This window comes from Caretta caretta, chromosome 11, assembly GCF_965140235.1.
Source record: "Caretta caretta isolate rCarCar2 chromosome 11, rCarCar1.hap1, whole genome shotgun sequence".
NCBI lineage: Eukaryota > Metazoa > Chordata > Testudines > Cheloniidae > Caretta > Caretta caretta.
In genome coordinates, this window is record NC_134216.1 from 27,896,301 (window position 1) to 27,922,275 (window position 25,975).

Genomic DNA, 25,975 nt, shown 5'->3' on the forward strand with positions numbered 1-25,975 from the left:
TAGAGCCTCTTCAATATCCATTGATCAGTAGCCCTTCTTTTTTTTGTAAGCATGCCAGCACACTCATAAATGCAGTTCAGGAAGGCTTCATTGCAATTGGAAAAGAGGTTCCAGGTAAAAATTTCATGGTGAAATAACCTTTTTATTTTGTGTAGTAATTTTGAGATGAAGGGAAATAAAATTAAAAAGTAGGGAAAAGAGGATTTTTAATAGAGTAATAATGAAAATGTTAAAATAGCATTTTTCTTATCAACATATCCAGTTTTGTGTTTGTGATCTTTTCGTCTATGCGTTGTTGCATTACGTTTAAAATTCATTTCAAAGTCCATAACTGAACAACTGTTTTCTATGTGCATTGCTATTTCTTTTGCTCCGTATTCTTCACTGACTTCTGTGAATGGAAATTTCACTTTTTGTTTTGCAGATGCCATGCTAAATATTATATGGAAGCATATGATTGATTTTGTGAAAGCAGCTATTGAATCAGGTAATAATGTTTATTTCACATTTATCATTGATGACTGAAACATGAGGTTTTTTGGGGGGTATGTTCCTGAAAGTATTCGGCTATTCAGTAAAATTCTTCATAAAAACCCACTATTTCTAGACACTTACAAGATGCAATCTAATTTTGTACAATATATAATATGTATGCAAAAGGGACTAAATTATGCCACTTTTGTAAGTCCTCGTCATGAGTAAGGGTTATGCAGCCTAGCCCCATAATAAGGGTATGCATCATAAGGATTACATATCATATATTAAAAATTGAAAACATCAAAATGTGAGCATACCAAAATCATCTCCATGTGGTCTTATTGCTGTATGTCTTGTCACCTCTCAGTCCATTTTCCATATTATTTTTTTATATCATGTCTTAGATTACATTTTTCTTAAACAGGGTTGAGTGATTTAAATCAAGGCGATTTTAAATTACTTAAATTTGATTTGAAAAAAAAATCATTGATTTGAGTCAGGTAGAGCTCTTTAAAACTAATTTTAAAACTTGGGCTATTGCAACTTTAAAATTTGTAATGAACAAAATTGTAAATGCTATCTTTTTTAGAATTCCATTACTGGTATAGGGTATCTTATCTGAATTTTACAAAACTCTGCTGCTGTAGGCAAAAACAAAAACACTGAAAATATTAAGTCCCTGATCCTGCAAACATTTAAACAGGTATGTAACTTTACTTACACAAAAAACTCCATTGAAGTCAGCGGGACTACTTGTGGTTAAAGTACTCATGGTTAAAGTACTCATGGTTAAAGTTAAGCATTTGTCTAAATGTTTGCAGCATTAGGAGCTAAAATTGTATTTTTAATATATACTTTTCTTAGTGGCGTGAAATCTGTTATTTCAAAACAGAATTGCTTCAGTGTTAACAGTGAGAAGTTTAGACTTTAGTACATTAACAAAGTTATGAACTTTTTAAAAGTTTTTTTTACATTTTAAAAAAGGAGCCAAAAGTTAGCCTCACAAACCCATATTTAGGCAATTTCTGATGAGATTTTTCAAAAGTACCGAAGCAATTTAGGAGCATAAATTGCATTGACTTCACACTGTGAATGCTGATGGAAGAGTTGTAGCCTGGTCAAAGCATTTCAGCTTTCTTGACTGTCTCTCAATTATTTAGTAAAGTACTTAGCACACTTTATAAATAACATATTTTATATCTGTTTCTCTGGGCAGTTCACTGCATATCTTCATAATTGCAGGAGAGTGGAACTGAAAATTGATGCAAGGTGCTACAGTCCACATTATGTATTGATTTTTTTCAGAAAATGTCCTTGCCTTAAGATTCATTTAGTTGCAGTAAAAATAATTTTTAAGTGATGATCACACTAATTAGTGCTTTGTTCTGCAGACTTCTGTAGCTTTATCTCTGGCTTGAACATGCTTTTTACTTTTATCTTTTTAGGCAATAAGAAAGAAAGGCAAGGTTCAGAAATGTTAACACTATTATTACAGGCCTTAAAAAACATAGTTACCTCAAGCACTCTTCCTGTTCAGAAAACATTGGTAAGATTTTTTGTTTTTGTTTTTTTATTAAACCGATAATTTTTTTATGTGCTGTTAAGTAAATATTGTATAATTGAAACCTTCTATATTTTGATATCCGTTTCTTGCAATGGCTACACCAAAACTTCTGGCTCTAAAGAGCTGACAATTTTTAAAATTCTTTTATAAAAATTACTAAGTTCTTTTGGCAAACTACATAGATTTCTTTTGTAAGAACCCTTAAGGAGTATATATCAAATGTCAGCATGAGTCCCATGGTGTGAGTCATTGTCTGGGTATACTGCAAGAAGGACAGGAGACTTGTGATGGGTTTTAATCAGGCTGCAACTTTATATAGATGTCTGGGACTACCGGGCAGATAAAGTGTACAGTGCAGGCAAATCCACGCTTATTTAAATCAATTCTCTGCGGCTTTCACCAGCCCCCGCATTGTTTAATCCATGCTTATTCAACTCAGTTTTCCAGGGCTTTCACCAGCCCCCCTTTGTTTCCATCCAGGTCCCCCAGTCAACCCATGGCTTGGACCTTGCCATCCACCAGCCTCGTAAGAGGGTTAAGGAGGGCTATGAGAACAGGGGGGGTTTGCTCCCTGCCGTACTAATCATAGGAGTCCCTGAATCCCCCCTCCCCCGTTCTCTTCCCTTATACAGGACCTCCTTTTAAACCCTTTATCCGGCCATTTATCTGGTCATTGGCTGCCCTCCCAATGGTGTACCTGCACTGAACATCTGCCCATTATTACAAAATAAGTTGCGTCATGGCCTACCACCTTTTCTGTTCACCAGAAAAGGTCCATCCTCACACCTGCTCTGAGGAAGGCGAAAGACACATTCCACCGAAGCCAATTCTGGTGATGCAGGAAAAATTCCTTTCCATCCCCCCTTCAAAAGGGATGACTAGCGTAATGCCCGCAACAGGTCCTAACCCGGCCTGCCATTTGCCTCCACTAGGGGAGGGAGGGTAGGTGTTGAGTTCCTCTCTGCTTGGACATAGAGACTTGCCCCACCCATGTTTCGTACCTTTATACACATTCCTGGGTGTGGGGGGTGAGTCATTGCTGCAATGCACCTTTTGCAGCGGTTTCTGACCTTCCTTTCTCTTTCCTCTCCCCCTGCCCCCCTCCCCCCCACACACACCACCACCACTCACCCATCTTTAGTTGTGGTGCAGTCCTTTGTATCCCTTTTCTTCCTAAGTTATCATTACTTCAGAGAGCAATTGTTTGTAAGGCTGCTTTCTTTATGCCACTACAGAAAACTTCAAACCAGTTAACATCTGGATTCTCATTTACTTGCTAGTATTTATCTCTTGCATAGGATTAGACATTTATATATAGTCTGTTCTGAAGGATTCTGTTTTTTTAATAGTTGCCTGTTTTCTTGTTTGCTTCCTTCCCTCAGTCCCTTATAGAAATTACAATTAAAGAATTACCTTCAAAAGTATTGGGATCACCAGCATATCAGGTTGCTGACATGGATCTTTTAAATGTAAGTAAAACCTAAATTATATTTTTAAAATTTTGTTAGTATTTATACTTAAGAGAAAGTAGTTGGAGTACAGTGCATATTCACGGTACACTATGTAAACCAAAAGAGCCATATCTTGGTGAAATTATACATTCTCACTGGTATTTTTATTTTAGAATGTCTGGAACAAGTTTAGCATTCACTTGTCACAGACAATTTAACTGCATCAATAAATGAGATTAAAATGAGTTGAAACAGGGTTAGCAATTCCTCATGTCTGAAAAATACTCTGAAGAGACATATTTGTGAAAGTGACCTCCTTGTATTGTTGAGCACACTATTTGTTGCAAGGGTTGTAGACAGTACCCAAGAAGACCACAAGGTCTGTTATGTAACCTTTCGTTACATGTTATTGATGGAGCAGTATGTTGATTAATAGTCTAGCCAATTGATTGACTACATGTGTGGTATGTCACGAAAAATGTTCAAGAGACAAAATAATTAAACTTAGCTCATGACTACTCTGAATATGTTTTTGGTAATAATTTGGCAAATGCAAAATCTGCCGTATAGGAGTCTGGCAGTTTATGGTGGCTTTCTGCACGAGGTAAGGGTGTTTGAATAATTTGATTCAGATTTCTCATGCTTTAGTTTCTAGATGTTGTAATTAAGTGACCACTTTTTTTTGTACAGAATTCAAGTTCAGAATTTTAGTTGACTCTGAATAAATTACTGGCTCGTGGAGTTAAATTTATATGGCTCCTATATATTTCATTTCTGGATCATTAACTGAAAACCCCCCCACCCTATACGCTATTCTGACTGTGAAATAAACACTTCATTAATGAAAATACAGTTCAAAAGGCTGATTAAATATTTTTTTTTCTTGCAAGGGAACACCAGCTTTGTTCTTAATTCAGCTACCTTTCCGTGATAATCTGTTGGAATGGTGTGTAACAGATGAGAGGTAGGTGATCCTATTCTGGAACTATTTGAGAATGTTCGTTTGTTCTGTTACCAAACTTGTCCTGTTCTTCTGTACCTCAGTATGCTGATTTTAGAGGCTTTTCCTGTGAATTTTAAATAATACTTCCCCCCATAATTGCCTATCTAACTTTTAAACTTTTGTTTTTAGGTTCTTCCTAAACTTGGAAGTCCTTGTGGGTTGTGTTTTGTCTGGCCCCACATCTCCTCTGGCTTTCAGTGAGTCCGTGTTCTGCATTATTAATCAGTGTGCAAAACAGGTGGAAAATAAGGAACATCTTTGGAGAATGTGGAGTATTGTAGTTAACCCATTGACTGAATGGATTAACCAGGTATAGTATTATACCATATATTCATAAGCATTTTAGTGTGTGATTGCCTTCTCAGCAATGAGAATATGATAATATAAATGCAAGAAATAGCATATTTTGACATTTTGGTAAATTCCTGGCTCTTAAAAAAAACAAAAAAATAGTTATCAGTCACCTGCCCAAAGAGTTTATTCCCTTAGTTAGACAGAGACAATGCAGTATTACTTCATCTTTTTACAAGAGAGACTAATAGTAGTTTGTAGTTGATCAATAGTGGAAGGCTGTCCAAAAGTAGATTTTAAAGTATGGCTCTATTCTGAAAAGTGATGTCAATATGACATTGCTGATATTTCATATTTCTCAGATATCAAATGTGAATAATTCATAAGTACTTCTATTAGCTTCAGTGGAGTTGCACAGGTGTGATGAAGAACATAACTTGCCCTGCAGAATTTTTATGGCTTGTGATAATTGAGAAGAAAAGAGTCCAGGTTGATGCTTTGTTATATAAACCAACCTTTTGTAAACTGAATATTTTTATATAGGATCAATGAAATACAATGTCATAATTGAGTCACTATTTAGAGTATAATTGCACATCAAGTAGATGGAATAATAAATAACTTTTCATAATTGATTTGTGTTGTAGTATTTCCTCCTCTTTGAAATTAAAGGGACCAATTAAGTTAATAAAAATCATTGCTGGTAGTTTGTAGATAATGCAAATTGGAAGGGTAGTAAATGACAGGCCAGTTCTACAAAATCTGTATTGCTTGGTATACTGGGCTCCTTTGAGTAGCACACATTTGAATCCAGCCAAATGCAGGGTCATACGTCTGGGCACTAAGAACGTAGGTCATACTTATGTGATGGGGGTCTACATCCTACATAACAGTGACTGAAAAGAATTTGGGGTGGGTCTTTGTGTCTAACCCATTGAAAATGATCGCTCAATGCGAGGGTGTGGCTAAGACAGCTGGTGTATACTTGTAGGTATTAGTGGGGGGAATTTTCAGAGTAGCAGCCGTGTTAGTTTGTATTCGCAAAAAGAAAAGGAATACTTGTGGCACCTTAGAGACTAACCAATTTATTTGAGCATAAGCTTTCCTGAGCTACAGCTCACTTCATCGGATGCATTCAGTGGAAAATACAGTGAGGAGATTTATATACACACAGAACATGAAAAAATGGGTGTTATCATACACACTGTAAGGAGAGTGATCACTTAAGATGAGCTATTACCAGCAGGAGAGCAGCGGAAGTGGGTGGGGGGAAGAATGTCAGTGAGAAGCGGAGACATGCTATTTCCTCTAGTTGACATTAGTGAGACTGTTACTGAAATGTAGTATCCGTTCCTAGTTTCCACATTTCAAAAAGGGTGCTGACAAAGTGAAAAAAGATACAATGATTTGAGATCCTGAAAACAAGCCTTAGAGCGAGACACTGTCTACTTACTTTTAGTCAAAAGAAGGTAAAAAGGTGACTTGATCAGTTTATAAGTACCTACATAAAGAGAAATTTTTACTGAACAAGGATATAACAAGGTTCAACTGCCGGCATCTGAAGCTAAATATATTCATACTAGACAGGGTAATTAATCATTGAAACAGCTTACCCAGGAATGAAATGGGCTATTAGCCAGAATGGGCAAGGATAGTGTGTCTAGCCTCTGTTTGGCAGAAGCTGGGAATGGGCAACGGGGGATGGATCACTTGATTATTACCTGTTCTGTTCATTCCCTCTAAAGCACCTGGTATTGGCCACTGTCGGAAGAGGATACTGGGCTAGATGGACCGTTGGTCTGACCCAGTATGGCCGTTCTTATGAGATGGAGAATCTATCATGTGAAGAATTTAAATGAAAACTGAATGACTTTCTAAAATATATACTCTATCTTAACCAGAAGTCACAGGCTTGATGCAGGAATTACTGGCTGAAATTCTCTGGCCTGTGTTATGCAGGAAGTACTACTAGATCATCATAATGGTCCCCTGGCCTTAAAACTATAAATAGTTTTTAAAGTATTTAAAAAGTCACCTAAATTACCAATAAAATCTCTAGTTATTAAAGTTGAATTAAATTTTAGAATTCATTTTTTCACAAATGTTGATTTTCACTAGTAGCTAAAAGCCCGTGTTGTCACATGAGTGTAATGTGTAAAGTTTTTTTAAATCAAAAATGGTTGCAAATTTAAAAATTGGATGGTAACAGACAGCCAATCCCAGTTATGATTCAACCTGGTGATACTGTAAACAAAAATAGCTCTCAGCCATGCTTGTACCAGTTTCTGTTGCTTCAAAATGATTCCTGGAATCCTGTTTTATAGATTCTGTTTACTCTTGCATTTTTCTCTCAACATTGAAAATTGAACCGTCATTGTTGCTTTTTTGTTTAACTAGTTGATAGCCTATTTTTAGATTCTCTAGCAAACACTGTGGGCTAGTAACTAAAGATTTAATTCACATTAAAATGGAATTACTTTAGTCTTAATTTGTAAAAACTTTATTTAAAAAACTAGAAACCAAATTTAATCCGGGTGTCCTTTGCTCCTTGTACGTTACTTATCTATTAAGTTATTGTTTTTGGTTTATTTAGACTAGTGAAGTAAATCAGGGAGATGCATTGGAACACAACTTTAATGCTGTTTACAGTGCACTGCTGTTACCCATGAGCCACATTTTCCCTATTCAAGAATTTCCACAGGTAAGAAATGAAAACAAATCTTAGATTCTGTAAAAATGCAGTGTTTCTAGTAAACATTAAACATTGGTAAGATAATCTTCCTTTGGGTCTACGGTACTGAATCTTATGTATAAGATGTAAGCTGGCTCCATATCAGCTCACACCTGGCTATTCTTAAATCTTTCTCTGTCTCTTAGAAACTTTTAAACTAGTGTAAGTTATTAATTTTTCAGTTTTTCTGCTTACCTGGAAGTCTTTGAAATGAGCACCATGCTGTATATACAGTTTAAAAAGAGCTACGGGGGCATATGATAGAGGTCAATAGACTCATGAGTGGTATGGAGATAATGAGTTAAGTGTAATTTACCCTTTCATGTAACACACGAACCATGGATTACCCAATGAAATTAATAGGCAGCAGGTTTAAAACAAACATAAGCAAGTACTTCACACGACACAATCAGCCTGTGGAACTTGTTGCCAGGGGATATTGTGAAGGCCAGAACTATAACTGGGTTCAGAAAAGAATTAAGTTCATGGAGGATAGATCCCTCAGTGGCTATTAGCCAGGATGGTCAATGATGCAACCCCATGCCCTGGGTATCTCTAACCCTCTGACTGCCAGAAGCTGGGACTGTATGGTGGGATGGATCACTTGATAATTGCCCTGCTCTGTTTATTCCGTTCAAAGCATCTGGCACTAGCCACTGTCGGAAAGCAGGATACTGGGCTACGTCGTCCATTGGTCTGACTTAGTATGGGCATTTTTATGTTATGTTCTTAAAAATAAACTTGTGTTCTGTACTTCTAAGGTTAATGTCTTGGCATTTTATAGTCTTTTGATAGGGAAAAAAGAGCAAAACTTGTAACCACAGGATTTCTTATCTATATCAATCTATATTTAGATCTTAAAGCAATGCAGTTTTGTTAATTGAAATGTGAAAAGGCTTTTCCTATTAGAAGAATGTAGGTGAGGCTTCAGTTACTTAGTATAGTTCTATTGACAAATAAAGAAAGGAATATAAAAAGACAATCAATATTAGACTTGGTGGATACCTCACCACATCTCAAGAAGAAAATCAAATAGCTTGCCCACCTTGACTTCTGACATATAGAAAGAAGGAAAAATTGTGCAAACTACTATTTTGAATTGTAAATGTACAACTTCTGTTTTGGTTTTTAAAGCCCACTATGAAGTCCTTGTTGCGCACCTGGTCAGAGCTGTATAAAACATTTGCCCGCTGTGCTGCTTTAGTGGCAACAGCAGAAGAAAATTTGTGCTGCGAAGAACTTTGTGCCAAAATATCTGGACTAGAAGATGAAGCCCTAGTAGTAAGTATAAACCACAATATTAAATTATACAAAACTCCTGCTGGTGCAGTCTGCACATGGAAAAACAGTCCCACTTTAACTTTTGTTTTGCGTTTACTCAATTAAATTTAAATTTAACCATCAATTTTTGTTATAAGCCCAGTCAAAGCTAAACATCAGGAGTTGGATTATAAAGGTATGTTTACACCAGTGTTGCCTCTAATTTTTTACATCCATTTGCGGAATGAATTTTATGTGCACCAAAATGGAGGTTATGTGGGGTGCACATAACAAAATTAATATGGTGGAGGTGGGGATGAGGGTTCAGAGTGTGAGAGGGGGCTCAGCACTGGGGTAGAGGGTTTGGGTGTGGGGGGGAGGAGGGTTCTGGGGTGGGGCTGGGTTTGCAGTGTAGAAGGTGGCTCAGGGCTGGGGCAAAGGGTGGTTGTGTGTGGGGAGGTTTGCAGGCTCTGGGGTGGTCCCAGGGATGAGGGGTTTGGGGTCCAGGCTGCCATGGGGTTGCGGTGGGGAGAGAGGACTCCCCCCAGCCTTCTCTCACCACAGCAGCGCAGGGCGGGTGGAGAGACACATCTCCCCGGCCACGGTAACTCCGGCTGGGCTGTACCAAGGGAGGGGCTCCTTTCCCCCTGCTGTGGCAAGTCTGGGTCAAGTCCGTGCTTTGGCCGGTGGGGAGAGGCACCTCTCTCCCCTCTGCAGCCTTGACCCTGCTCAGGGCTTAATAGGCAGCTATGCAGCCCCGCAGCTTAGAGGGAACTTAGGTCTACACTGCAGGTGTGGTTGTAGCAAAGATAGGCATATGTGTGCTAGTTCTAATGGTACTGTAAATGTGGTACCATACCCTTCAGCCTAGGTTAGCAGCTTCTTAAGCAGTGTAGATCTGATGATAAACTACAGCAAATAGTACACTACTGTCAGAATTATTTACACAAATCAAGTGAAAAATACATAATCCTTTTCCTACAGAAATTAGGAGTTGATTCAGAGACAGTTTGAAGTAAATGTACACATGAATAGGTTATAAAAATATTTTATAAAGCATTTATCAAAATATCAAGTCTTTAGCAAATTTCTAGTTTTTAATATAACCCAGCAACATTAGTTATACAGATAACAAGCATTTTGTTTTAACCCATTTACAGATCATGAATGGAATTTACATTGTCTAATAGGAGATGGCTTTGTCATGAAGTGAAAGCTCTGCTGCCTAATATGGTGGTTAAATACACAATTCAGTAAACTTGAAATCATAAAATGAGGGCTGTTCCATCTGAACAGAAATAGAATTTTATAATCAATATGGGAAGTCCTCAGAGCTTGTCTACATGAACATTTAATTTGTAGCAAGCTGGGGTGTGAATCTAACTTGCACTAGCCTGCCGCAGACTAACTGTCCGTGTGGAACCTGCTGATGCGTATTAGTGGTTCATGTATACACTTTGATCTAGTCCTTTTTGAAACGTGGGCAAGCCCTAAATTAGTAAAGTAATGTGTCTGATTCATCCTTAGGCCTCCCATCCCACTGAACAGATGCATAGAACTTTATGCAAACTGAAAGCTGCACAGGAGATTGAGGCAATTTCGGTTGACTAAACCTGGACACTAATTATTAGCTATACAAATATTGTGTGATTATGCTCTCTATGTAAAATTGCAACTCAAGGACATTTTTGGATTTGGGCTTTAAGTATAGTAATACTCTACTAAATCCACTGCGACTGACACTCCACATATTTAAATTTAATTTAAATATAAATGAGGTTGACAACCTTAAACCTGAACTATCCAACTAATAATTTGTCAACTTGTAAAATAAGGTTAAGAAGATTAATCAGTTATCAGTTTCTCAGGTGGGTAGCCCTACCAACAAATAAGGCGTATAGCATTTGTTTTTGTTTGCAATCCTGCTGGCTCTTCCTACTGTGTTTCAGCTGGTTCTCCTATTTATAAGAACAGATCAGACAGGCAAAATAGGGGGCTGGCAGTGTGTGTACATGTGAATATATACTAAGTTGTCATAAAATTTTAGACTTTGTAAATTTAACTGTATTTTGTTAACCACACTTAGTTCCTTTAAGAACAAATACAACAAAGGTCAAGCCTTAGAAATTGAGCGACACAATTGCATTGCTACAAGTTTGTCACTTGTTAAACTCCCTCTTGATACTACCACATCTGTTAATCCTAATATAGGAAACTTTGCACCTGACTCTTATATTTTCAGTAATAGCTGTTGCACTCAGACTTATTTTAAATTGAAGTACTTCAAAGTATAAATTCTATGAAAGTTGGACAGTTTTGGCACAACTATTTAAACAAAATGTTGTCGTCTTTTTTTGTGCAAATAGTATGGGTTCAGGGAAATGTTCTCTCTTAAACTTAGTGTTTCTATTAACAATTGATTAATCATATGACCATTGAATTTACTTTATGGCGTTCCTTGTTATGAAGATCTTATTGCTGTGTTTACAATATTTTAACCAAAAATGTTTGCTCTTAGTGTGACAGTCCTTCAGCTAGCCATACATTGTAATATTGTAATATGTCCTTCAGCTAGCCATATATTGTAATATAAACATTTCATTAGGGGTCAATACCTCTAGACTTATAAAAAGAAAATGAATACTTGTGGCACCTTAGAGACTGACATTTATTTGAGCATAAGCTTTCATGAGCTACAGCTCACTTCATTGGATGTATGCAGTGGAAAATACAGTGGGGAGATTTTATATACACAGAGAACATGAAACAGTGGGTGTTACCATACACACTGTAACGAGAGTGATCAGGTAAGATGAGCTATTACCAGCAGGAGAGAAAAAAACCCTTTTGTAGTGATGATCAAGGTGGGCCATTTCCAGCAGTTGACAAGAACGTCTGAGGAACAGTACTGGGGGGGAAATAAACATGGGGAAATAGTTTTACTTTGTGTAATGACCCATCCACTCCCAGTCTTTATTCAAGCCTAAGTTAATTGTATCCAGTTTGCAAATTAATTCCAATTCAGCAGTCTCTCGTTGGAGTCTGTTTTTGGAGTTTTTTTTGTTGAAGAATTGCCACTTTTAGGTCTGTAATCGAGTGACCAGAGAGATTGAAGTGTTCTCCGACTGGTTTTTGAATGTTATAATTCTTGACATCTGATTTGTGTCCCCTGGACACCATCACGTTCCCCTGGACACCATCATGGGGCCTAATCACATCAGCCACGCTATCAGAGGCTCATTCACCTGCACATCTACCAATGTGATATATGCCATCATGTGCCAACAATGCCCCTCTGCCATGTACATTGGCCAAACTGGACAGTGTCTACGTAAAAGAATAAATGGACACAAATCAGATGTCAAAAATTATAACCTTCAAAAACCAGTTGGAGAACACTTCAATCTCTCTGGTCACTCGATTACAGACCTAAAAGTGGCAATTCTTCAACAAAAAAACTTCAAAAACAGACTCCAACGAGAGACCGCTGAATTGGAATTAATTTGCAAACTGGACACCATTAACTTAGGCTTGAATAAAGACTGGGAGTAGATGTGTCATTACACAAAGTAAAACTATTTCCCCATGTTTATTGCCCCCACCCCAACTGTTCCTCACAGGTTCTTGTCAACTGCTGGAAATGGCCCACCTTGATTATCACTACAAAAGGGTTTTTTTCTCTCCTGCTGGTAATAGCTCACCTTACCTGATCACTCTCATTACAATGTGTATGGTAACACCCATTGTTTCATGTTCTCTGTGTGTATAAAATCTCCCCACTGTATTTTCCACTGCATGCATCCAATGAAGTGAGCTGTAGCTCACAAAAGCTTGTGCTCAAATTTGTTAGTCTCTAAGGTGCCAGAAGTACTCCCTTTTCTTTTTGCTGATACAGACTAACACGGCTACTACTCTGAAACCTCTAGACTTATAATCGCTTTTGATGTTTCTCTCTAAACTCCTTCCATTTGCAGGTATTTCTGGTAATGTGATGTCAGAGTTGAATGCAGTAGTACATGTGATAAAGCTAGACAAATAGAGAAAAGAATATAAAAAGACTTGATAGGATTTTCAGCTTGTGTAAATCTGCTGCTTTGAATTCAGTGGAGTGATGCTGACTTAGACTAGCTGGTAACCTGGCCCTGATGATTTCCTCCTTGCAGCTTAAAATTGCATTTGTCTCCTTGCCATGTATTATAGTTCTGAACACATATCCAGATTGTTACCCAGAATCACTACTAGGTTTCTTTTAAACACTGTTTCACATTTTTCTCTACCCCCATGAATTTGGCTTTGCTAATGATTTTTGCTTTTCTCCCCCCTTAGAACCTGTCAATGGTGGATGGTCTCACCCATATTGTATCAGTTATGGTTGACTGCATCAACTTTACACCATATGGTACTAAATATCAGCCAAAAAATAGATGTAAGAAAAATTTCCAATAATTGGATTTGTTCTGTGATTTCAAAGAGTAAATGATTGAAAACTAGAATTATTGCAAGTGATAAATTAGGTATTGTATATTCTTAACAGTCCACCTCTGAGGTATTTTTCTTTCTTAAGAGCGGAGTCCAAGATTTTCAAAAATAGGAAACTAAAATTAAGCTCCTAAATTCATACTTAGGCACTTAAGTCTGATTTTTCAGAAGTATTGAGTGTTTAGCAGCTCCACTGTAAGCTTCGTAAAAGCTCCTTGGGGCTCAGCACATGTGAAAATCAGGATATAGGTTGGTATATATTATGACAATAGCAAATTTTTTCCTGTTCAGTGGATTACTGAAAACATAAACTTTCTTTAAATTTGGAAAATTTAGTTATGGGTTCAATGATAGTTTCATTTTTTAAAGTCTTAAGTCTATGAAGGCATTTTCTTTTAGTAGCAGTCCAAAAACTCCTGCATTTCACATACTGCTTTGTTGAAACGTAGCCTAAAAAAGCAGCACTTGATTATTACAATTTCCAGTTTTAGTTTAACTTATAATGTGCCTTGAAGAATTTATACATTAAGCAATTAACTTTAAAACATAAGTTACTGCATGTATGGTTAGTTTTCATAACACTTATCAGTGCTGCACTTGAAATGGGAGTTGCTTCATTTTATTAGCTTTGTGTCCCATATCGCTCACCGAAAGTCCGATGTTAGTGAAATAGTTTTCCACGTTTCATTTGAGCTATTGATATATAAATACAGAAGGTGTTGGGCACACAGTGTTACTGGTTGTCCTGTTCCCCTGTAGCCATTAAAAGTAAAGTAAACACTAGAACATTTTAAAGATGGAATTTCAAATGGAAATTGAGTTAATTTTTTGCTGTAGCATCTGCCACCCTTGCACACACTGAGTAGTATCTTACATGCAACTATCTGGTAGGACTACTCAAGGAGCGGAGGTACTAGTTACAGCTGAAGAGAAATGATTTTCCCTTTGAAATAATGTGATGTAAACTTTTAATTAAAACTTTTTCAGTTTCATCCAGCTTTGAGTACTAGTCCACGTGACTAAATTTATCCGAATCTGGCCCTTCTGTTTTTTACACATAGAATTTAAGAGTATGTAGGCTCAACCAGTATCAAAACTCCTGCATCAGTTCCAGGCCATAAGGGTGGGTGAATGGCAAATTGGAATCAAATCCACAGTGACTGCACTAAATTATAACCAATAAAAATTCTAGTGGATTTGAATAACTGCGTATTTATATAGATGAGCTATTTTAGGAGTCCAAATATGCTATTTATTATTGCCCTGGACTGTTTCATTCTAATATTGTATCTCAGACAATATTGATTTGAATTTTATATAAAGCAGAAGGGAAAGTTTAAGGTCACTGTCGTTAACGGATTTATTTTTTTACCTTAGCCCCACAGACACCTACGGATTGGTCTAAGAGGAAAAAGGAACCTCTTGGAAAACTGGCCTCCCTCTTTAAACTTCTAGTGAAGTTGATAAACTCTTTCCATATGCTCAGTTCTAAAGATACCCAGTCAGAAACATTGATCTCGGTTGGTGCTTCAGTTATTGCTATTCTTCACAACATCATCAGCCATGTTTCTTTGCCTTCGATGATCAGAAGTATGTTTGCAACTCTGTCAAAACCACTTGCAATGTTTTATGAAAGAACAAAGTGAGTATTTCAGAAATTATGGGATGACTTCTTGATAAATATACATTGTAATATTGGTGAAACTGTGGTAATATTGGTGAAACATTTTCCTTAAACAGATTCCAGTAGGAATATACAATATCTTAAGTAACCCACTTTAAAACTGTATAGCAGAACGTATAAAGAAAAACAAAAATATGTCTTGCTTTTAATTTATTCAGTATACAGTTGCATGGGTTAAGAACTATTAAGATGTACTCGGAACAGTCCTTTCATAGATGGGCAGAAAATGGAAGGGTTTTGTCACAAGAATAAGGAAACCAAGTTTATAGTTGCATATGTTTTGAACTTAGGTAAAAGCCTAGAACGTTTAAGTTGTGGGAAATTTTATATAAAGGTTTTGAAATATTTGTGCAATGCTCTGCATTCCATTGTATTTTCCAAAGACTTGACTTTAAAAATGGTTATTTTTGGAGGTGAAAACTATTAATCTGTTTAATTTTCACCATGCAAAGTGGTTACAGTTAAGCCTATTGGATACCGTATTAAATTCTCTCCGGGTGCTGCTATAGCTATCTCTCTGATAAATCTGAAAATCTCTCTGAAGTTAGTTAAGAAAGTTTGCTTGCAGAGTCAGTGTAGCTCAGACCAAGAGGAGCAGAAGAAAGGTAGCAGAAATTACTCTATTAGAAAACAATTAGTTATGTATCTGTAAACTACTCTGTTGGGATTATTAGAACTAATTTTTAATTGTCATGCTCATTAGCTTAAAAAGTTTTTGTTTATGGCCATTATGGGGGAATCAAGAAGGGTTGTAAATTATTAAATGGAGCTATTAAAATAATATGCAACTTCATATGTTGGTGTGAGACCTTGAAGATGACTATTGCATCTTTTCTAGCGTCATATATCAACATTATTGGAAATCTTTGCTGAGAACAGAAAGGATTAAGGAGTATTTCATTAACACTTCATCCATTCTATGTTCTTTCTTTCATAGGCTTGCTGATGTATCTAGAGTGTACAGTAGTCTCAGCAACAAGGTAAATTTTAGCAGAAAAAGTCTGTGAAAGAACAAATACTGTATGGCATTTAAATCCTGACAATTTTGTGCTCTAAAAACAAAATTGTATTTGTATTAAGGCAAGCTAGTAAGCATTTCGCTTAAAGGTGTACTACGAACTTGAACTGAAAACTGGCTAGGGTAAAATACAAATCTGTGTTGAATTAAATATTATGGGCTCCTTCATATGTAGAGGTTTAGTATTTCTGTGGAACTGAGTCCAGACCTATTCTTATGCCATATTCTTGTCATATCCACATAAACTGCCACTATATAAATCTTGTTTATTTCACTATTTAAATTTTTAGAATATGTAATTGATTCAAAAATTATTTACACATTTCTCTTTTTTTCCAGTTAGAAAAGCTTTTGGGAGAGATCATTGTATGTTTACAATCCCACTATACTGGATTTTATGATAGCGACCTATTAGAGCAGCTCTCTCCATTGCTGTGCATAATCTTTCTGCATAAAAGTAAACAAATACGCAACCAAAGTGCTCAGTTCTGGAATGCAACATTTGCTAAAGCTACAGTGTTAACGTACCCTGAAGAATTAAAGTAAGATGCTCTCTTGTATATTTGTTGTTTGATTTTGCTACATCATCAGAGTATTTATAAATCAAGCCAAGATAACATAAGCTTTTTTAATTTGTGATGGGATATAAACATGAAAAATCATAACTTCCTATAAATAAGATGTTAAGTAGGGAAAACTGTTCCTAAACTCAGGATTTAACCTTGGTCAAGTACATAGTGATAAAAAATAATCAAACCACTAATTGTGTTTAAGTCCATGAAAGTATCCCTAGTATAGGAGTGAAATTGTATGGAATGAGAATTTAAATGTGAAGTTTTATTTTAGGAATTTTGGAAGGGAAGGAAAAGATATTCCTGAGTTATCGGGATAGTTTGGAAGTCCTCACAAATGAGTTCTTTGCTTGTAGAAAGCTTCAGATCTAAAAGATACTTTTTCTTGAACAAGTATCTGTAAATGTACAGAATCCATGAGCTTCATTCTGCTTCAGTGTATGTGTGCTGCTTATAAGTAGTAGTGAACTTAATGATCTTATGCACTTTTTCCATAAATCTTAATTTTTTTTCCTTAAACAGATCCATATTAAGCCAAGCCAAAAAGAAAATTCTGCTTTTACTACCTGGCTTTGAAAGTGTTGAGTTAGTGGAAGAATCCAGTGGTCCATTTTCTGATGCTGTAAGTATCTATTATGTTACTACTTATGAGTGGTTTACTCTCTACAATTCTGGAATTGTGCTGGAGATAGTAACAATGTCCTATGGAGTTACAGTAATCAAGATTTTACTTTAATGATTTGAGGTTGATTAGTGTTTGAGGTAATAACCATATCCTGAATTAGAGGCTGAAGGGCCTAGGCTGAGATGGCATTTGGTAGATAATAACTTGGTTTTTACCTGAACTATTGGCCTGTTCTTATGCAGCATATTTGCAAAAATCTTTACGTTTTAGAGGAAACTACAGGGGAAGGTAAATAAACATATTTTTTGAAGTCATGAGTGAAATCGAATCTTATGCAAAGTTTCATTAAGTTATCTACTTTATCTATTTACACTAAACACCATTTTTATTTCTCTTTAAACAGACAGAAAATTCCCAGTGGGATGCAAAGATCAGTGGAATAGAAGTAAAATCAGATGGAAAAAGGGATTCCTTGCTGGCACAGGCCAATGGTCTGAAAGACAAGACTACCACTGCTCATGTAACAACAGCAAAGGTAAGATGCATGCAGATGGATGTAATAAAATTAAACATTACTTTATGCTGACTTTCTTCCACAAGAGACTATTGGGTATGCTGGTTTTGTATCTCAAGTCCACCAGTCTGAAGCAAGCCAGCCTAATAGCAGTTAGCTGTTACTTTTTCCCTATTCAGATTTTCTAGTATTTTTGAAGTTTTCTTTTTTGTTATTGCTATGGAAACTTAAGGCAAGGTAGGTTTTTAAGGAGTGAAAGTTTAATCAACAGAGGCTCCGTAAGGAATAGGGAGAGCAGCCAGCAGGATGCTGAACATTAAGATCTGATTAGTTTTTTTGGCTGTGTATCATGGTAAAGTATTCTGTGTGTGTGTGTGTATAATCCTGGTGTAGGTGCACATGCACCTCATGCATCTGAGATTGGATTGCTTTGACTAGCCCTGTCCATCAGGGTAATGCATGTACCTTGTGCCTCCTTGTGCTCCTGTGAGGTTATGAATGGTGGCGCAGCCAGGACCTTCCCCAGTTCCCTCTTACTGCCTGGGAAGCAGGATGGAACCTGGTAAGTGTCCAGCCCACTACTTTGACCTTCAGGCTCATCTTTTAGACTAGTTTTGTGAAGAAATTCTTCTTTGCCCTCCTTATCTTCATTAATACTTTAATGTGGACAGTCCTAAAAAACTACCCCAGAAAGATACCCCCATGCAGCTGGCTGAAGGTGGGGTGCCTCATGCCAAGCCCCGGGAGCAGACTCTAAGCCTTGAGGATATAAGCACTAACTGATTTTTCAGTGGACTTACTCTCCTGTTTAACGGACAGAGCGGATGCCGTTTCTGTCTGGGGGAGAGGCACCTCCACTTAAGTATTCAGTGTGCAAATCCTTCTCATTGATGATTTGCAAGGTGAGGGCAGCGTGGCTGAGGCCACACACACGCTCACGCTCTCTCAATACACATTATTTCAGACCTGGAGGAGATCTCCAAAAAATCTAACGGGTCATCCTCAGTCAGTGCTCGTCTGAGCAGACACGCCATCCGAGGACCCAGCAGCAAAAGAAGGCAGGGAAGAAAACCTCTTTGAAATAGAAACTGGTTACATTGGTGCTTATCAAAGCCTTCAGTATTAGCCGATGCTACTCCCAACACCGGTGCCAGCAGCTGCTTTGATACCAGTACGGGCAGACTTGGCACTTGCCTCTCTCGTACTGACAACATCATCATTGGCATCAGCACCACAATACAGTGGCGAGGCCAAAGGAGGGGTGAGTGGAGACCAGACACATACATTTCTCCATAGAGAAAAGAGACCTCAGACTTCCAAGAAGAGGGGCCTAGTCCTCCTCCAAGGAAGTGGCCCTAAGTAAGCTGGCACTGCCAGCATCTGCACTGACAAAGGCATATGTGCCAACCGCTGCACCTATTATAGGACCAAAGTACATCTTAGAGAGCTGTTGAGATTCCCTCCAGGGAACATTGTTGGTACTGGTGTGGCAGCAATTGCCAGAATGGGGACATGACACTACACTACAGCATTGCAATTCAAAGTTCATCTTTATTGCCAGATTACTTCTTCATCTCAGCAACAAACAGTGATGCTCTGTTACCTTATGAGAGTGACCCTAGAGCTGGTACTCTCTCTGAGCACTGCTTCAAAAAAGACATGAATGGCACTGGGCCAACCTGCTGCAACCGGGTCAGTACCCATCCTATCCGTACTGAGGATCATCATTTCAGGTGTCCTGCCACAGGTCCGGGAAGAGGAGATCAGGCTCTTTGGCAGCATCATTACCTTGGCCACCAACACTGGAGCCAGTTGTCAGCGCCCAAGAATTGGGAGCAATGGAGAAACAGCAGCATCCCCAGTCTTCACCGAAGGAGTTATAGTCACCTGATGAAGTGGTCACACTAGCCCTTACCCCAGTGGTCAGCTTTAAAGCATTTCATGATGCTCATATCACAGACCTGGATATCAAAACAATGGCCATACAAGAGAAGTAACACAAACTTAGACATCTTAACCCCATCAGCCCTGGGAAAAATTGCTATTCCCATAAAGGAGGGCACATGGGAGCTAGCAAAGTGCTCTGACACACTCTGGCTACCATCCAACCTGTGTCTAAAGAGGTGGAGAAGCTCTTTCAGGTGCCGCCAGAAAACTTAGAAGCCTTTTAATCCCAGCAGGTCCAGGGCCACTGTTGGTAGTTGAAGTGGAGGACGAGTTGAAATTGACAAAGGCATGCCCGAGGATAACTCACAAAAAAATAGCTCTGTTTGGGCTCAAAGCCTACTCATCGCCTCACTGCAGTTCTGTGTGGTAAGCTACCAGGCATGGTTCATCAGATGTAATTTCCTGATATGGGAGAGTGTGACTCCCTTCCTGGCAAAAATGCCACAGGGAACTAAGGAGGAATTAGAGGAGATTATACGGGAAGACTGAACAGCTGCCAGAGCAGCCTTGCAGGTAGTCATGAACTCCTCCGACATGGCCGTGGCTGTCCTGGCAGTTAGCATCCAGAATACTAAGGGAGGTTCAGGGTCATGAGACACCTTCCATTCAAGAGATTAGAGCTCTTCATCAAAAGAACAATGAAGGACACCTTGAAGGACTCGAGGGCCACTGTGAGGTCACTGAGGATTTGTACACCAACCCCCTACAGGAAACTCTGCAAATACCAATCTCAACAGAAACAGCTGGTTCACCCATACTTTCAGATAAGACAGCCAGTTTACCCATTATGGAAAGGATCATGATACTCAAGTGGACACACACAGTATCAAAGTTTCTCAAGAGGCTTTTATACTCTTACCTGCTAGTCAGAGAACCTACTTCAACCTGGCACTTCAATATAATCTTCCTGAGGCTCGTGGATCCTCTATTTTGAGCGTCTCTCAGAATGCTCTCTTCACCACCTCATTCTGAAGTAAATCTTAGTGGTTATCACTTCAACCAGGAGGAGTGAGTGAGCTTCAAGCACTTATGGCTGAACCCCACTTCATGACATTTGATTGGGATGAGACAGTTCTGAGGCTTCACCTGAAGATAATTCATAAAGTGGTCTCAGATTTTCTTCTAAACCGGTCAGTCAGCCTCAAAACCTCATTCTATGTAAAAGAAAAGAAACCACACACCCTAGACATATCCAGGACTCTGCTTTATGGAAAGGAACAAACCATTCATACTGAAATACCATCTGTTTATAGCTGTAACCAGATGTTCTAAAGGTCAGGCCATCCCTTCATGGAGAGTGTCAAAATGGATGATAAAATGTATTTCACTGTGTTACTACCTGGTTGATGTACCTCTCCCACTGAACATCCAGGCTCACTCTACCACATCACAAACTGAATCCTCCTCCTGCTTCAGGAATATGCCAATATTAAATCTGTAAATTAGCAACATGGAGTAACCCACTGACCTTTGTCAAACACTATGCCGTGCGCATAGCTGACAGGTCAGATGAAAAGTTGGAGAGAACAATATTAAAATCTCTGTTCAACTGATGCAGCTGGAGCTCCTAATTCCCACCATTCTGAGGGCATATTGCATGCCGGCCATCTGCACTATAATCCATACTGACACATGCTCCAAAAAAAAAAAAGAATGGTTACTTTTAGAATCATAGAATATCAGGTTTAGAAGGGACCTCAAGAGGTCATCTAGTCCAACCCCCTGCTCAAAGCAGGACCAGTCCCCAACTAAATCATCCCAGCCAGGGCTTTGTCAAGCCTGACCTTAAAAATATCTAAGGAAGGAGATTCCACCACCTCCCTAGGTAACGCATTCCAGTGTTTCACCACCCTCCTAGTGAAAAAGTTTTTCCTAATATCCAACCTAAACCTCCCCCACTGCAACTTGAGACCATTACTCCTTGTTCTGTCATCAGCTACCACTGAGAACAGTCTAGATCCATCCTCTTTGGAACCCCCCTTTCAGGTAGTTGAAAGCAGCTATCAAATCCCCCCTCATTCTTCTCTTCCGCAGACTAAACAATCCCAGTTCCCTCAGCCTCTCCTCATAAGTTGTGTTCCAGTCCCCTAATCATTTTTGTTGCCCTCCGCTGGACTCTTTCCAATTTTTCCACATCCTTCTTGTAGTGTGGAGCCCAAAACTGGACACAGTACTCCAGATGAGTCCTCACCAGTGTCGAATAGAGGGGAACAATCACGTCCCTCGATCCGCTGGCAATGCCCCTACATATACATCCCAAAATGCCATTGGCCTTCTTGGAAACAAGAGCATGCTGTTGACTCCTATCCAGCTTCTCGTCCACTGTAACCCCTAGGTCCTTTTCTGCCGAACTGCTGCCGAGCCATTCGGTCCCTAGTCTGTAGCGGTGCATGGGATTCTTCCATCCTAAGTGCAGGACTCTGCACTTGTCCTTGTTGAACCTCATCAGATTTCTTTTGGGCCAATCGTCTAATTTGTCTAGGGCCTTCTGTATCCTATCCCTACCCTCCAGCGTATCTACTTCTCCTCTCGGTTTAGTATCATCTGCAAACTTGCTAAGGGTGCAATCTACACCATTCTCCAGATCATTTATGAAAATATTGAACAAAACTGGTCCGAGGACCGACCCTTGGGGCACTCCACTTGATACCGGCTGCCAACTAGACATGGAGCCATTGATCACTACCCGTTGAGCCCGACAATCTAGCCAACTTTCTGTCCACCTTATAGTCCGTTCATCCAGCCCATACTTCTTTAACTTGCTCGCAAGAATACTGTGGGAGACCATGTCAAAAGCTTTGCTAAAGTCAAGGAACAACACATTCACCGCTTTCCCCTCATCCACAGAGCCAGTTATCTTGTCATAGAAGGCAATTAGATTAGTCAGGCATGAGTTACCCTTGGTGAATCCATGCTGACTGTTCCTGATCACTTTCCTCTCCTCTAAGTGCTTCAGAATTGATTCCTTGAGGACCTGCTCCATGATTTTTCCAGGGACTGAGGTCAGGCTGACTGGCCTGTAGTTCCCAGGATCCTCCTTCTTCCCTTTTTTAAAGATGGGCACTACATTAGCCTTTTTCCAGTCATCCGGAGCTTCCCCCAATCGCCATGAGTTACTTTACAGTAACTGTGCTGCTTCAGGATGCCATGCATGTAGATCCCATGACCTAGTCTCCATCCTTTCCTTTTAGAGTAGTTAGCTAATATGGGCTTTTAATTGTAAGGGACTTGGAAGAGGGTCATGGCCACTCCATTTTTTTGTACCCTCACATGGTAGCATGAAGAGGCATAGGGTACATACATGTCCCCAACACAGCTATTTACAAAAAAAACCCTCATCTCTCATGCGTGAGGTGCACATGTGACTACAGAAGGATCAGTACTGAATGCAACATCTCTAAGAACCACAGTTACTATAGGTTAGTATTTGTTCTGTTTTGGGATGGTGTACGTGGGGTACAGAAGTATCATTAATAGTATTTCCTGTATCTTGTTTTTAAACCAATTTTTTCCTTTCCATAGCTGAAACTAGAATTTTCATCTTCAAAGACAAAACCAAGCGAGATACTTCTGGAAGAGGAGAAATCTGTTGATTTTGTGGTTATTCCTTTGGAAACAAAAGCAAGACTATTGACAGAACACCAAAAAGAAGTTCTTAGGACAAAGAGGTTTGTAATCTGTAGCACTGACAAGAGTGGTTGTATTATGAAATGATCAGGACAAACTTTAAATTTAATTTGTTTACTGTACTCCATCTCAATCTTGAATAGGATATTAATTATGCATCTTGTGCTGTTACATACGAGCTCCAGAGCTTGAAGCTAACATAAAAAGATCTTTTGGCTAAAGACATCAGAATTGTTTGGGAGAAACAGTATCTTAAAGGGACAAAACCAATCTCTGATTTATACTTCATTCACTGATAGTGTTTTAGGTCCAGAACTAACCATAATTGTCTAGTTTCACCTGCATGACACATGCTGTAGAACTTCACCCAATGATTCATGTTCGCTTTTAGGCTAACACTAGTAATATGGCATTTTTCAGTAATTGAAATAAGGAAAGTCTTTAGCTGGCAGTATGATCTGAAGACAGGTATCAAAAGATCAAATAAACTTTATACCCATATGTAAACAGCAGTTCCTTCATAGCAAGCACTGATTGCTGAAACACACTTTCACTGCAAGAGGTCTCTCATTCCACATCACAGAATGATTTAGAAGTGTAAATAATCTTGTGAGGACTTGGCAGTTCAGTCTTTGTAGGGTTTCCTTGATGAGCATTTTCAGCGTTGGAACTGTGTGTTGTTAAAATTACATGTTGTTTCTCACTAGAAGTTCTAAGAGAAAGCTACACCTAACTGAAATGATATTTTTGGTTCCAGAATTGATATTCCTGCTATGTACAATAATCTGGATGCATCCCAAGACACTGCCTTATTTTCTCAGTATTCTCAGAACCAGGAAGATTCTTTGTAAGTATGATATACCAACTGGGCTTGTGCTGATAAGATATTTTCTAAGTTCTGTTGCAACAGCTCTAATTTGGGTGATCTTGTTTTTAGATTAAAAACATCTTTAATAGAAGAGCCGAAAGAAGATCTTGAAAAGAAACCTCAGGTATTTTCACCATGTTTCATAGTATTGGAGATGCTAGAATTACAACTACCTTAATGATGCTTTATAATAGGCTTGGAAGGATTAGATTTTTATCAGTAATTATTGGTGGTATTTGATTTCAGTGTACACACACTAGCCAACAAAAATATTTCCATTGATAATCAACATTTATAAATAGACAAGGTAGAAAGATGCTGCTTGAGAACTTATTAGAATTTAAGGATATTTACTTCGTATATTTTGGCATGTGATTATGACAGTTTGCATTTTAACAGTTATAAAACTCTAATTTTTTGAATGTGTCTAATTTCATTAAATAGTTGTCTGATCTCCCCCCATAATTTTTCCCAACTGTAAAAAGTTAAGAATAAACATAGATAGGCATTGAAATTATCTTTAAAAAAATAAATTCTGTCACGCTTATTTATAATCTGTTTGAGGAATAATTCTACTATGGAGTGAACTTCTCTGATCACAGACCAAAATTGATATGTGGTGGAGAGGGTAAGCTTGATACGTCAAAAACAAAGAGCACCTCTAAATTTCTTATATTACAGGACTAGAGTTTCCATTTTATAGAATATCTGGTAAGGCTGTCTTATGTGGGTCCAAATAAAAACTAAAGGAGAAAGACGTGCTAGTAAGTTCAGAGTTTTGAGAACATTTGCTAATCTTGTTTGTTCTTGCAATGTAATTTAATTTAGATTTTCTTTTTTATTCAGTTTCCTCAATGTCTTAGATTAATTTCAGCCAAAGAAATCATATGATTGTGTAAAGCATACTGATAGTCTTATGCCTAGTGTTTTTTTTTTTAAATTGCCTTTATTGATTCAAATTACCTCATTTGAGATGAATTCCAAATACAACAGAGAACCATAACATGTTTGCTTGTGACTTACAGTAGAAAGTCCTCAGGTTTGGCATGATAGGAAAAGAACATATGCAAGAATGTATACACTGTTGATTATTTGAACATAATCATACTAAACTTGTGAGTCTCTGCCTGATTAACTAAACTCAGTCATATAATTACATGATTCAGCAGTTAGGTATTCAGGTAACTATAAGTACTCCTTTTCTTTTTGCGAATACAGACTAACACGGCTGTTACTCTGAAACCTATAAGTAGTGTTATCCCTGTAACTACCAGATACAGCAAGAAGAGTCTCTCAAACTATCACCTGTATACACTAATAGACAAATCAGAAAATTGATACAAGACGCTTTCAGTAACTTACTAAAAATATTATAGAATTGTTCTGAGAAATTCTTCAGTGCTTGAATTTCAATTAGTCCCACAGTTGAAACTGATCGCCATATTTGGGGTCAGGAAGGAATTTTCCTCCAGGGCAGATTGCCTTCCTGGAGGTTTTTTGCCTTCCTCTGTAGCATGGGGCATGGGTCACTTGCTGGAGGATTCTCTGCTCCTTGAAGTCTTTAAACCACGATTTGAGGACTTCAGTAGCTCAGACATAGGTGAGAGGTTTTTCCACAGGAGTGGGTGGGTGAGATTCTATGGCCTGCTTTGTGGAGGGGGTCGGACTAGATGATCATAATGGTCCCTTCTGACCTTAGTATCTATTAATCTATGAACTTCTTTCACATGCCCATTTTATTTTTTCCAAGAATTTATTTTCAATGACTTCCATATCACACTGTCCTTCACTGGTTATTTTAAAATGTAAGTTTTTTGTCATCTGCTTGTGAGTTTGGACCTGAAACTTCATTAGGATACAAAAA

The 25,975-nt window shown here is 38.2% G+C and overlaps 1 protein-coding gene across 5 annotated transcripts in view; it reads left to right on the top strand.

The window, feature by feature from the left end:
• The window catches only part of RIF1 (replication timing regulatory factor 1), a 58,191-nt gene that overhangs the window by 21,690 nt on the left and 10,526 nt on the right, over window positions 1-25,975 (top strand). For all 5 annotated transcript variants that reach the window (XM_048869318.2, XM_048869319.2, XM_048869321.2 and 2 more), the window contains 17 exons: window positions 4-114; window positions 425-487; window positions 1,923-2,023; window positions 3,424-3,510; window positions 4,383-4,456; window positions 4,625-4,805; window positions 7,380-7,487; window positions 8,652-8,798; window positions 13,104-13,203; window positions 14,634-14,898; window positions 15,878-15,920; window positions 16,298-16,500; window positions 17,053-17,152; window positions 17,559-17,690; window positions 23,139-23,284; window positions 24,001-24,090; window positions 24,181-24,235. In XM_048869318.2, the coding sequence (XP_048725275.2) occupies window positions 4-114; window positions 425-487; window positions 1,923-2,023; window positions 3,424-3,510; window positions 4,383-4,456; window positions 4,625-4,805; window positions 7,380-7,487; window positions 8,652-8,798; window positions 13,104-13,203; window positions 14,634-14,898; window positions 15,878-15,920; window positions 16,298-16,500; window positions 17,053-17,152; window positions 17,559-17,690; window positions 23,139-23,284; window positions 24,001-24,090; window positions 24,181-24,235 (2,006 nt within the window). The remainder of the gene's footprint in view (window positions 1-3; window positions 115-424; window positions 488-1,922; window positions 2,024-3,423; window positions 3,511-4,382; window positions 4,457-4,624; window positions 4,806-7,379; window positions 7,488-8,651; window positions 8,799-13,103; window positions 13,204-14,633; window positions 14,899-15,877; window positions 15,921-16,297; window positions 16,501-17,052; window positions 17,153-17,558; window positions 17,691-23,138; window positions 23,285-24,000; window positions 24,091-24,180; window positions 24,236-25,975) is intronic.